Source organism: Phascolarctos cinereus, unplaced genomic scaffold (genome assembly GCF_003287225.1).
Source record: "Phascolarctos cinereus isolate Bilbo 61053 unplaced genomic scaffold, phaCin_HiC Scaffold_4;HRSCAF=312, whole genome shotgun sequence".
In the NCBI taxonomy this organism is placed as follows: domain Eukaryota; kingdom Metazoa; phylum Chordata; class Mammalia; order Diprotodontia; family Phascolarctidae; genus Phascolarctos; species Phascolarctos cinereus.
In genome coordinates this window covers 50,135,054-50,148,915 of record NW_027555847.1, presented here as the reverse complement: position 1 = coordinate 50,148,915, position 13,862 = coordinate 50,135,054, and the positions used below count along the sequence as shown (strand labels likewise).

The 13,862-nt window shown below is 37.3% G+C and overlaps 1 protein-coding gene across 1 annotated transcript in view; it reads right to left on the bottom strand.

Moving 5' to 3' along the window:
- Window positions 1-13,862, bottom strand: part of GRM7 (glutamate metabotropic receptor 7) — a 960,751-nt gene that overhangs the window by 70,118 nt on the left and 876,771 nt on the right. Inside the window, 1 exon segment of the mRNA XM_020973801.2 lies at window positions 2,473-2,719. Within this exon segment, the coding sequence (XP_020829460.2) occupies window positions 2,473-2,719 (247 nt within the window).

The window sequence follows — 13,862 nt, the reverse complement described above, 5'->3', positions numbered from 1 at the left end:
CAAAACATAAAGACAAAACTTGTACAAGGAAGTGGATTTCTCCCTAAAGTTTAAAAGCAATAGAAATACCCTGTAAAACCAGTGAACTCTCTACAACACGGTTTTAAAATCTGCTCATCCTCATACATTCCAATTTAACATCCCACTGGAATGTAAGCTTCTTGAAAGCAGGGCCTACTTTTTGCTTTTCTTTGACTCTTTAACACTTAACACAGTGTCTGTCATATATTCAGCACTTAATGCTTATTGACTGCTGCTTGACTGGGGAATTTGGCTTGGGAACGTGTGTTTCTTTTTTAGTCTCTTTTTAGCTTGAGATAAATGAGTTAATTGCATTTATGGTATTTTTTTTCTTTTTATAGCTGTAATTATTCTCAATGTTGGAATTTGGTTACATACAACTTAGTATGACATTCTCTAGTATAAAAGTCATAAGATACATAGATATCACCATCAATAAATATGGCAGCAGACACCTTCTTTGTGGAAGCTGACTATGTGTCTGCCATGATTTCACTAGGGTTGAATATGTAACACACCATCACAACCAAAAGAAGGGAAACATTCAATTAAACAACTATTTGGGGTTGGCACCATGGAAGATAGCCATTTCTACTTGTTTCTCATTACTTTCCCTCTTCTCCTCCCAACATTTATCCCATAACATTGGCCATTTGCTACTGCATCCCATGTGCAAAATGTCGATTTAATTTATCTTATTCTTTCCTCTCTTCTTTCCTATTTGTCTATGTTTGTCTTTTGTTCTTGCTCCTTGCCCTCCTTGCCTTTGAGGCACATTGTTGTTGACTAGCCAGGGTTACAGTCTTTGATATTTGTTACCTTTTCCTTGAACCTCACAAATATTTAATAATTGTTCAATCCATGTCATTCCCAGAAAACAACTTTAAAGAAGGAGAATGACTATGAATAGGGATGTCTTTCAAGCATTTATAAGGGCCACAACGCAACAAGACTCTCTATTTTTAAAGGAACTTAGTTTTACTTTCAATGCAAAGAGTATTACCCTGTGGCATTTCAAGTTTATTGAGCCAGCTTACCTCAGAGCATCTTTAGAGATAGCACTGAAATATTCATGCTGCAACACAATTACTTCATGTACTAGAAAGTAATGTACAGAGTACTACCTTCTTGTTCTGAGAGATTCAATGTACTTTGTAAACTTCTACCTTGTAATACAGAAACGGTATTAAGTACTGGAAAGAATATAAATTCTGCTTTATGATACTGATTACAAATACTTGTATAGAACAAGGGAACAAAGTACTTTTGTTCTTTGACAAAATTTCTTTCTGATTTCACAAAGTAGTGATGATCAGGATTATGAGGAACACTGTGTATCAGGACCTAGTACATTTCATTCAAAAATAAATCCATCCATGTGCAAGGATATAAGTTTGCTTCTATGGTTCCAACCATTTTTATGGATCCAATCCATTTTTCCAAAATAGCAGAAAAGACCATACTTTACCTACACGCTCTAAATTTATTATGTATCATCTTGGCTATGAGATTACTTCTTCAGAAATTTAAGATCTATCATTGTAGAAAACAGCCAAATAATACAAGAGGAGCAGCATCTTCCATTTGGTAATGACAGTAATGCCTTGGCATGTCCCCTTAGATGTAGAAAAGGTCCAGCATCTGTCCATACTTTGTGTAGTGACTTGGGGACATGACTAATGAATAATAATTTTTAAAAATCTCCTTCCTTAATTGATAAAGGATAAAAAAGTAACCTAAGCGTTGCTATTTTCAAATATATCAAACTGATGCCTAAAGTTTCATTTCACTTTAGTTGAGGAATTATGTCTTCTTTAATGGGAAGAAGCCAAGAATCATCTATATTGAACCAAGAGATGTGCTTATTGGTCCTGATAATATTAATACAAATAATAAAAATAATAATAATTATTATTAACAGTGCACTTTAAGATTTTCAAAGTACCTGAAAAATATCTCATTTTATCCCAACAACAACATAGGGAGGTAGGTACTATTATTATTCCCCACATACAGATGAAACAGAGGCAGATAAAAAGTGAATGACTCAACTGAACTCAGGTCTTCCTGATCCCAAGGGCTATACTCTATCCACTGCACCATCTGGCTCTCTGGTAACATCTGGAATACTCAACTTAGAGAAATGCACTTACTGCAAAGGAACTGGGAGTGGTGGTAGAGCTCATGAAGATGTACAAGGGGATGACACAGAAGTCAAAGTTTCTTCCCTCCCGGCAAAAGTGAAGGAGGTAGGAAAAATTTACAAATAAAATGGATGGACATCAGAAAGGTAACAGCTGTGAACCTCTGAGGAAAACCAACACTGCAAATAGAACTTTAAGGAGATAAATTATATGTAGTTTAAAACCCCCCAAAAAAATCAAACAAACATTTCTTCTAGATTTAGTGAAGGGAGAGTAAAAGAACGGACAGAAGAAAATTCATACTTACTATTTGGGTCTACATTTTCACAGAGCTCTGTTTTTGCTTCTCCATTGGGCCTGTCACTAGGTTTGTGTGAGAGCCGAGATGACATTGTGGCTGCTGTGACGACCGCCTTGAAGCTGCGTTTCCTTTTCTGGACATTCAGCTCAGGATGGAAAATGATGATGTACACTTTCGGCATGTATAGCATCCCCAGCGCCACTGATGCACTTAAGTTCATGGATATAGTAAGTGTGGTAGTTTGTATGTAGAGCTAGGAGACACAACACATGAGACACTATTACAAATCAAATGGCTGCAGAATACATCTTAGCTCTGAAGAATGACTGTCCACAATTATTAAACAATTTTAATCAAATAATGGATCCTTATCAAAATAACTGAAGTCTTTGTGCTTATCTCACACCAGAAAACTTACACAGTGATTCTATTTACTTCTGCATGTTGTGTACCTAATATGGTCTGCTGATATCTCTCTCTGTGTCTTTCTGTGTCTATGTCTCTCTCTATTTCTTTCTCTCTGTCTCTGTTTCTCTTGGTCTCTCTGTCTCTGTCTTTTAATCAATCCCAAACTGTCTTGGGAAACATGATGTGGTAGGATAGTCTGAAATCTAGCATGCAAACCTCCTTTCATCCCCACTTCTTTTTAGTCTTGGCCTTTTTTGCTGCCATGTGAATTTCACTATTAGTTTTCTTAGCTGAACAAAGTAATCTTTGGTAGTTGAATAAGTAAATTAATATGCATAGTATTATCATTTTATTACTCATTAGCAATTAATATCTTCTCCAATTACTTAGGTCTGTCTTTATTTCTAAAAACAGTGGCTTGTGGTTGCATTTATATAGATATTGTATAGATCTTAATAGGTAGACTCCCAAGTATTTTACACATTCTGCATTGACTTTAAAAGGAATTTTTCTTTCTATCTCTTTTCGTTGGGTTTTATTGGTATTATTTAGAAATGCAGATGGCTCGTGTGCATTCACTCTAAATCCTGCAAGTTTGCAGAAGTTCTGCATTGATTGAATACTTTTTAGTCGACTGATTAGGTTCTTTGAGTACACTATCATGTCATCTGCAAAAAGTGAGACTTTGTTTCTTCTTTATTTATGTTTGTTTCCTCAATTTATTTTTTTTTTGTCTAATGGGTATAGCTAACATTCCCAGTATGGTGTCAAATAGAAGAGGTGACAGTAAAGTCCTTGTTCAACCTGTGATTGTATTGGAAAAGATTCTTGTCTATCTTCATTACATATAACAACAGCTCTTGCCTTTAGAAATATTCTATTTATAAATGTTTTAAGGAAAGATCTATTTATTCCTATTTTGGGGGGGTTTTAGCAGAAAGGAACATTATACTTTTTCTAAGGCTTTTTGTATATCTACTGATATGAGCATATAATGTAGTTTAATTTGTTATTTATATGTTTAATGGATTTTATAATTTTCTAATATTAAATTAATCTTGCATCCCTGATATAAATCTAATCTTGTCATAAGTTGTAATGTTTTTGATATGTTGTTTTAACCTCTTTGCTAATATTTATGTAAAATTTCTGTGTTAAAGTTTATTAGGGATATTGGCCTATAGTTTTCTTTTTCTGTTTTAACTCTCTCTGGTTTGTGTATCATATTTATGTCACAGAAGAAATTTGGCAGGCTCTCTTCATATTTGAATCAATTATTCTTTGAATGTTTGGCAGAATTCACTTTTGATTCCATGTGTTTTAGGAGTTGTTTTCTTTGGAGATTAATTTATGCCCTGTTTAATTTCTTCTTCTGAAATTGGGTGGATTAAATTCTCGATTTATTGCTTTGTTAATCTGAATATTTTGTAAATATTCATTCATTTAACTTTTAAGTTGTTGGCTTTGTTGTTATACAGTTGGTCAAATCAGTTTTTAATCACATCCTTTATTTCTTCATTTATTTTGAATTCTCCTTTTTCATTTATGATTACTGTTTATTTGGTTTTACTTTTTCTTCTTCCAATTAAATTAGCTAATGGTTTATCTACTTTAAAAAAAAACTCATTTTATTTATTAACTTGATATTTTTAAAATTTTATGTTTCTTTGATTTTCAGAATTTCTATTTTGGTGTTTAATTGGGTTTTTAGTTCTAGTATTTCTTGTATTCCCAATTGATTGATCTGTTCTTTACCTTTTTGTTAACAAAACTATTTAGAGACAAACATTTTCTCATAAGGACTATTTGGCTGCATCCCAAAAATGTTGGTATATTATCTCATTGTCTTCATCTTTAATGAAATTATTTATCATTTTTATCATTTGTTCTTTGACTCCTCAATTCTTTACAAATATCCTAACAACAACCTTGAGAGTTAGGTATTATAATGATCCCCATTCTACAGTTGAGGAAAATGAGGAAAAGAGAGGTTAAGTGACTTGTTAAAGATCATACAGCTAATGAGGGAATGAGGCTGGATTTGAATTCAGGTCTTCCTTATTCCAGGTCCAGTTGCTTCATATAGCTATGGTAAATATAGGAACTGGAAATGCTGTGTATTTTCATTTCTTTGTATTTTGCACTAAAAAAAAAATAGCTGTATGAGGTTCCAACCTGGTTTTGACACTCACTTGTTTGGCAGTCTGCATACAATCCCTTAACCACTGTGTATCTCCTCCTCCTCAACTGTAAAATGAGGATGATAATTCTTGTCTACTTTCCAGGGATGTGAGCATCATTTTATATTTCAGACTTGCAAAGCACTGAGTTGCCTTTGGTGGTGATTGGGTAGGTCTTCCTTAATGATGAATTGTCATGAGTTTTAATTTATCTTCTCTTTGAAGTGATATTTTGGGCTTTATAAAAACAAAACAAAACCTTGTTGATTCTACCTTGATAATACATTTCACATCCACTTCATCCACTCCACTCACTTTACTAATACCTCTGGTCTGCATTCCAGGGGTAGCCTCCTATTAAGTATTTCCTGGCCTCACTCTCCCTGCCTCTTCCCCTTCTTACCCTCTACAAGTCGCTTATCACATTATTGCCAAACTAATTTTCCTTCCCAAAAGAGGGGATGCTTCCATTCCACTGCTCCAAAGTTTCCAAACAATCAGATTAACTAAGCATCTACTTTGGGCCAAGGGACCATGCTACACACTGAGGATACAGTCACGTGGGAATTAATCCCTATGGTCAAGGAGCTTATTAGGAGAAAGAAGAAATATACATGTAAGAATGTATATTAAATATAAACAAAATAAATTCAAGGCAATTTGTGGGGGAGGAGCCAGCAACTGAGAGGATCCCCAAAGGCCTCATGAAGAAAGCGGCACTTGAGCTAAGCCTTAAAGGAAACTCACTATTCTCAGAGGTGAGGATGAGGAGGGAGGAGTATGTTCCAGGAATGGGGGGCAGCCTGTGGAGAATGGAGATGGAATACTATGTGGAAGGGACAGCGAGGTCAGTTTGGCTAGACTGTATAGTATGGGTAAAGTTAGGTATAATAAACCCGGAAAGGTGGGTTGATGATTGATTAATTAGGGGACCAACAATAAAAAATGAAATAGACTTTGTCCTCAGGGAGCTGATAGTTGACATTCTATGTGGAGTACTCTTAGTTAACTTCCTCCTTTTGCCCAAGCAAGTAATCTCCCTGTCTGGGTCCTGACATAATGTCTGTGCCTCACTAGCATTTAGCTAATTAATACTTTTAAAATATAGGTTGGATCCCAGAGATGCTCAAAACCTTATACTGGTTCCATTTTGACTAAAGAATTAAAACATAAATGCATTTAGGGCACTCCAAAATAGAGCACCAAATTATTTTTCCAGACTTAGTTCACACTACTGCCCCTTCACATTCAGTGTGGTACCACTCAATCGGCCTTGGCTTATCTCATATAATTTTCCTTTATGAGCCCTCTGCCTGAGCCAAGCCAAACTAGACACATCAGCCGCTTAATACCTGTGGTGTGTTTTTATAGCACAATAAGCTTTGCCTGGTGCTTTACATATGTTATCAGATTTGATCCCCACAATAACCCTGGGCTCTCTTAGGGTCTTTTTCCTTACTTGTAAAATAAGGGAGGGTGAATGGGCTGAAAAGTCCCTTTCAGCTCAAAGTCTTTGTGATTACAGATGATCTCTCTTCTTTTCCTGTACTTCCTCACTTCTGAGTGTTCCCATAGGCCATGTCCCCAGTCCAGAATTCACTCTCTTCAAATCTCTGCCTAATGGAAGCCTTCACTTTCCTCAAGGCCAGCTCAGGTAGTATATGGACCTTTCCTTGAGGGTCCTCAGATGAAGTCATCACTCCCTTATATTTGTACCAGACTACTTTATGTCTCTCCTTCACTCTTTTCATATTGCATATACTTCATGCCATTTTGACATTTTCCCATGGATTTTTCACTTTGAAAAGGACCTCAAAGATTATATGGTCCAACCTACACCTGAAAAAGAATCCACATGAATCCACTTAACAGCTGGTCATTCTACCTTTGTCTCATTGCTTCTAATGAAAATGGAATCCAGCACGTCTTGAAGCAGCCAGTTCAGCATTTGGACACCTCTAACTAGAAGGAAGTCCTTCCTGATGTCAGACTTCACAGTGACCTTTTTGAATCTTCCACCCACAGCTCCTAGTTCTATTTTCTAGCTTCTGCCTCTTCCATATACAATTTTTTCAATCCCTCTCTTAAATTGCTAGCTCCTGAAGGAAAGGGACTCTAATCCTTTTAAAAAAAATCTTTGCAGCCCCCATAAGCACAACGCATAGAGGAGATACTTAAAAAGTGTTTGTCAGAATGAATGGGGATTGCTTAAACATAGTAGATGAAAAACAAACAAATGGTTCATAGTTTCACATGAAATCTCCATTTTTTCCTGTTTGTTGATTATTAAATTAATGAAAAATGTTTAAAGCAAATTGAATCCTTGCATGCTTAATTTGTATTACAGTTATTTGCTTGTGTGTCCACAGTGGGCTATAAAGGACTATAAAGTATGGGAGTAAGGAAAATTTCTTATCTAAACTTTTTATCCCTCTTGTTATCTGCCTTGAATACTGAAACACTTAATCAATGAATGTGGAATGAATTGAAGTGCGAAAACATCTTCTAATTATCCACTGTTTTGACTTAAAAATCCACCATTTGGATTTCTAATGTGCACAAATCATCCTCTCTGGCTACTGGGGACCAGTCTGTGGAACATAGCAATATGTAGCAATGTAAAAAAAGTCTGCATAGCTTCCTTCCTAAATGCCATTTCAAGAATCCTAAATATTAAAGTAACTACTTGATATCCAAGATTTCAAAGCATTATTTTATTTTTCAGGAATTCATTCATTTGCCAAATTCATGAACTTAACAATCACAATGTTGGAGTCAACTCCAAGGATCACAGAAACCTTAGAAAAAGAGACCTTTGATCTAACCTAGTACAGCCATTCCTCAGTTTATAGATGAACCATGGCTCAGAGGAGTTGTGTCTAGCCCAAGGTCACAGAGGTAGTAAGTAGCAAAGAAGCTTAATAAACCTTGGGAAGTTATGTTCAAACTTCCTTCACTTTATTCCTTTATGATTTCATTGTTGTGAGGACTCCCTATGGGCATAGAAATCAACCCTTCTAAACCTTAGTATTTGGTTTTCATAAGTTGCTGGGGCCAAAAATGAATCAACTGTCAATCAGCCTTCTGGTAATAAACCTTTAAACTTGATTAGGCTGCTCCTCATATCAATAACCACATGGCCTGTTGTGGGACTGGGACAATCACATTTTCCAGAGTCAGAGAATTCATCAAAATTTGCACTCTTATCATGTGGCCAAGGCTGTACCTACCACTTTTGGTACCCAGGGCAAGCAGAATGAAAATGTTCTTGAATCATTTTTGCATGAGAAATTCAATTGTAAGAGGTGGGGGTGGGGGGGGGAGAAGACCCAATTAATTAATTAATCAAAAGAAGCTCTTAAGGGAAGAATATCAGTTCTTCCCATGCTTACCTCCCCACCCATCAGATGACATCCCTGGCTACACTAGAAAAAGGATAGAACAGAAAAGTATTATTTTTCTCATTGTTTCAGCCCCAAACATGGTAGGCAAAGGAAAAGTAAAGACACTATGTGACCCAAGTTTTGAAGGTCATTATTAAATTAATGAAAATTGTGATATATTTGATATGTATACATATATATATATATACACATACATATATATGTATATATAGAGAACATATATATATATGTATATATATATATATATGATAACTGATTCTTAAATATCATCTTAGGGTTTACAATATTTTTTACATATGTTAACCCACTTGATCCTAGCAAGAGCCCTGGGTCATTAGGTTATTAATCTCCTTTTCGTAAGTAAGGAAATGGAGGTTTAGAGAGGTTAGGGGACTAGCCCAGAATCACAGAGCAAATCACGTCTAAGGAAGGATTAGAGTCCAGGTCTCCCCAACTAGAAGCTAGTAGTATGTCAGACATACCAAACTGACCAGCCTCCCCAAACCCAAGTGCTGAAAGACTTTTCAGCTTTCTTCTTATGTTACTATTATGTGGCTATGACCTTGGTAAGTAATCAACTCCCCTTTTAACTATCCACAAAAAGACTGCCATTATTCTCTAAGGGTGTTGATGGCAGGTCTCCTTGCTGCTTACAGAGAGACCAACATGCTGGGATTTGGAAGGTCCCAGGAGTAGACTTGATTCCCCAACAATGACAACAGAAGTAACCCCAACATGCAATCTCATCTTTATGGGTTCAACAATGACAACTCCAAGTGATTGCTGCAAACAGTCCATCATGCATTAAGTTACTGCTGAGTAACTCAGTATGAAAAGGTTTATCTGCCACTTTGCTCCCTTCCTGGAAGAAACACAGGTATCCTGAGAGCGCTGTTACAATACTTTCAGTACCGCAGGACTATTCAAATGGCAAGGGATGTGGTTTGTGGCATGAGAAGGCAGCCGGGGCCGAGAAACTTCCCCTATTCCCCAAGCTATTGTCGGGTGGACTTCTAATGAAGTCTGTCAATTTTACCTTCATAGCATTTCTCACGTGTGCCCCCTTTTCTCCTCTGACACTAGCCATCATCACTTCAAGCCTACAATATCTCAGTAGTCTGCTGATAGCTCTCCCTCCCACAAGTCTCTCCTTACTGCTGTTCATTCTCCATTTGTCTGTCACAATCATCTTCCTAAAGTGCAGGCCTCCCAATGTCACCCCTCTACACAATTAATGCCATTGCCTCCCTATGACCTCCATGCCCTTCCTGACACTTAACCTGCCTTTCTCCTCCCCCCACCCCCACCTTCCTTTTCACTCTTCTTACACCTTGCACACACTCCCACGTACTCTGGGATCCAGCAAGGCTGGCCTCTTTGCTATTCAACAAGCAAGGACTCTCTGTCTCCCAAGGTCAAGCATTTTCCCTGTCTGTCCCCTCTACTTAGAGTGCTCTCCTTCCTCATTTCTGCCTCCTGGATTCTCTGGCTTTTCTCAAGTTCCAGACTAAATCCAATCTCCCACAGCAGGCTTCTCTTGATCCTCCTTAATTCTAGCATCTGCCCTCTGTTGATTATTTCCTGTAAGTACCTTGTTTGTACATGGTTGTTTCCCCCATAATATTATGTCTTTGAGAGCAAGGACTGTCATTTACCTTTTCTCTGTGTGTCTCCAGCACTTAGTAGGTACCTAGTACATAGCGGCTGTTTAATAAATGCTTGTCGACTGCCTAACTGACAGGCCTGTATCCAGGGACAGCAAACAGACACAGTAGTCAGTCTTATCCTTTGGAAACAGATAATTGTACAAGAAAATTGGACTGGGTTGTAATCATGGCTACATAAACTTGACCTGCCCAACATCATTTAGATTTTTACTCAATCTTTGTAACTAAACCCCACCATAAAGTTGCAAAACCCTGCTATGGCATCATGTGTCCAATAGCCTGTTTATGAAACTGTTCCTAAGAAACTCTGCCATCGCCAATTTGGTGTCATTGAACATCATTTTGCTTTTTTTCCATTTCATCTGCATTGTAGATATGGAAGAGGATTTAGAAGTTATTTAGATTAATTTAATCATTTTTACAGATGAAGAAACTAAGACCCAGAGAAGCTAAGAAGTATCATTATTATTGTCTTTCCCACTAGTGTGGGCATCCTTTAAGGCTCTCGCTTGGGCCCTCTGTTAATACCTCTCTTCCTCTCATTCTACTTTAGCATGAGGTATATCTACATGTCAAAAATATTTAATTTGTGGTAGATGAAAAGATAACATCCCAAATATCAGAAGCATACTTGTTTTCAGTGGTACCTTCATTTATTTCTTTTGACTTCTACTTCTGCCCTATCCATTCCCAAGAATTCAGCTATTATCTTTATGCAGGGGACTCACAAAATTTTGTGCTCAGCAAACCCTGAACCTTTGCCTCCTTCACAGTTTCCTGTTTCGTTAAGGACACCAGCATTCTTCCAGTAACCAAAGTTCAAAGCCTTAGAATTTTCCTTGGCTTTTCCCTCTCCCTCATTGTCCCATATCCAGTAGCGAAGGACTGTCAATTCTATCTCCACAATCTTGCTCAAATAAGTCCTGTTCTCACTACTAACACAGTCCCCACTCAAATCCAGCCCCTTATCACCTTTCAAGCAGACCACTTTAATAGCCTCCAAATTGTCCTCCTTGCTTCAAGACATCCCCTTCTCCAACTGTCCTCAATATAACTGCCTAGTTGATTTTTATAAAACACAGGTCTGACCATTTCACTCCTGCAGTCAAAAACTTCAAAGCCTCCACACACACACACATAGAATAAAAAGTGAAATCCTAAACTTGACATGTAAAATTATCCAAAATTTAGCTCCAATCTAATGTTTCAATCTTAATTCTCTTATTAATTTAGAACCTGCTCTAGTCTATCTGGCCCATTGTCCATACAAGAAATTCTATCACTTGCCTCCATACTTTGCACAGATGACTCCCCTTATCTTGAATGGATTACATCCTCCCTTCTATCTCATAGAATCCCTCAATTTCTTCAAAGAACAGCTCTTTTCTGATTCTCCCTACTTGTTTTCTGATCCATCTTAAAACTAATTTGTATTTGCCTTATGAGATCCTAGGCCCTCTGAGGTCACTTCCAGCTCCCAGCTCCAAGCTCTAAATTTACGATCCCATAGTCATAGGATCTTGTCTGCTAAATTCTCAATAGGGTCATGATCCTACTCTGCTTGTCTGGGAATCAATGTGAATTGATGGGGGGAATAGATTCCCTCTCCCCATTCCCCTTCCTATAGTTCGAGATTTAGAGTTGGATGGGACACTCATATCATCTAGTTCAACTCTTTCATTTTATAAATGTGGAAACTGAGGCCAGGAAAGCATAAGTCTCATGGGCACTTATCTGTGCAACTCTATTCCACTAGGAGAAAATAAAGTCCTTGAAGGTAGGTCTGGTTTTGTTTTTGTATTTGTATCCCTAGTGCCTGGCATACTGCCTTAAGGGCACATAGCCGATATTTAGTGTGTTTGTTAATTGATTTGCCCAAAATCACAGAGTTAGTAAGTCATAGAACCAGAATTTCAACCTAAATCTGACTCCAGAGTCTGGGTTCTTTCCACTGTCCCCAAATACTGGTAACATTGTTTCACCAAATATCATCTTTTAATGGAACCAGTTTCAGTCTTAGGAGGAGGATATGTTCATATTCTACTCCACAATGAAGAAGATACTAAAATTATCTGGTCACTGTCTGTGACCCAGTGGTAAATTTACGTCCTAAATTCTTGAAATCAGAGGTTCTGGTAAAGAGAACACACACACACACACACACACACACACACACACCCCACACACAAAATCTGTTCTGAGCAGGAATGCTGTTTCCCAGCAGATATAAATTTGAATTTGCATGTGCCTGATAAAAGGAGCTGCCTGCCAGCTGCTGAATATATAATAAACAGTGAAAGTAACAGATAAAGACAAAAGCCCATTGAATTGATGAATTCCTTCACAAGTGCCTTAGAACACATTTTTAAAAGCTCATCTCATACTCTCAGCACACTTTCAACTTAAAGCTGCCCTGCTGGTCTTCACTGCTCATTGGGGGAAAAAAGGAAAAAAAAAAGCCCTGCATTATCATGAAGCCATTCAAGGTCTTTAACAATGTCCTCTACTCCTCTTCTCATTTGCCAGCTTCTAACAGTCAACTGAAAAAAAGAGCAGTAAAGTGTCAAAGAAAAATTGTGTTTGGCTATTTTTTTCTGTCATCAAAGGTAAATCAGAGTAAAAGTTCCTACTTATTACAATTGCTTTAAAAAAAGAAAGAGAAGAGAAGAGAAGAGAAGAGAAGAGAAGAGAAGAGAAGAGAAGAGAAGAGAAGAGAAGAGAAGAGAAGAGAACAGGAAAGGAAGAGAAGTTCCTTAAAGTAGTGATTCCCAGTCACTGCAGAATAGGATTCTATGATATTCCCTACTTCCACACCCCAACAGCAAATAACCACGGGTCATGTGTGACATGTAATTTTATTTTTAAATAGGAACTTTTTTATTTGACAATTTTTTAATACTTCTTAAATGTATTGGCACATTGGAAGTACGCCATTAAGGCCTATGGGGGCATGAGGCTGGCTAGGATTGGGAATCATTGCCCTAATTCAAGGTTTCTTAACTATTTTTTTGGTCATGGATCCCAAGAGATGTCATGGAGGCAGAAACAAGAAAACTTAGTATCTGTTTGGATATGGGCAGCAGGGACTTACAGCTTCATATTAGTTTTATATAAACTTGTAGAGCAATTACAAATGGACCATAATAGGTGCTTACAAAAAAGGTTAGTTACTTGAAATCCATTAATTAATAATATTGATTTGTAATTACTGGTTACTTCAATACCTTGTACTCAGATTTCCATGGGAAAATATCTTTTGATAGTGATATCTTCATTTTCATCCAAATTTGATAAAACCTGAAAGCATTATTCTCCTATAACCATGTCAAGTCAAATCAGCATTCATTAAGTACTTATGATATGCCAGGTAGAGAGCTAAAGACTAGGAATAGGAATGCAAGTAAAAACAAAGACAGCCCTCACCCTCTAAGAGCTAACTTTCTAATGGGGAAAGACAGTACATAAAAGAGAGTTGAAAAGTAGTGGGGAGAAAACCCACAAAAGGGCATGGTGAAGTCTGAAGAAGAAGAATTGTTGGTAGGGACCCTTCCTCAAAATGAAGATTTCAGGGGGAATCACCAACGGCAAAAGGAGACTGGAGGAGTGGAAGGAGAAGTCTGGACAATGAAGATTATCTGGTCTGGTTCTTACTCAAAATGGAGGTTCTAGAAGAAACTCACTCATGAATAAAGGAGGCTGCATCAGTAGAGAGAGAAAACTGCTGAAGCAGGGAATCA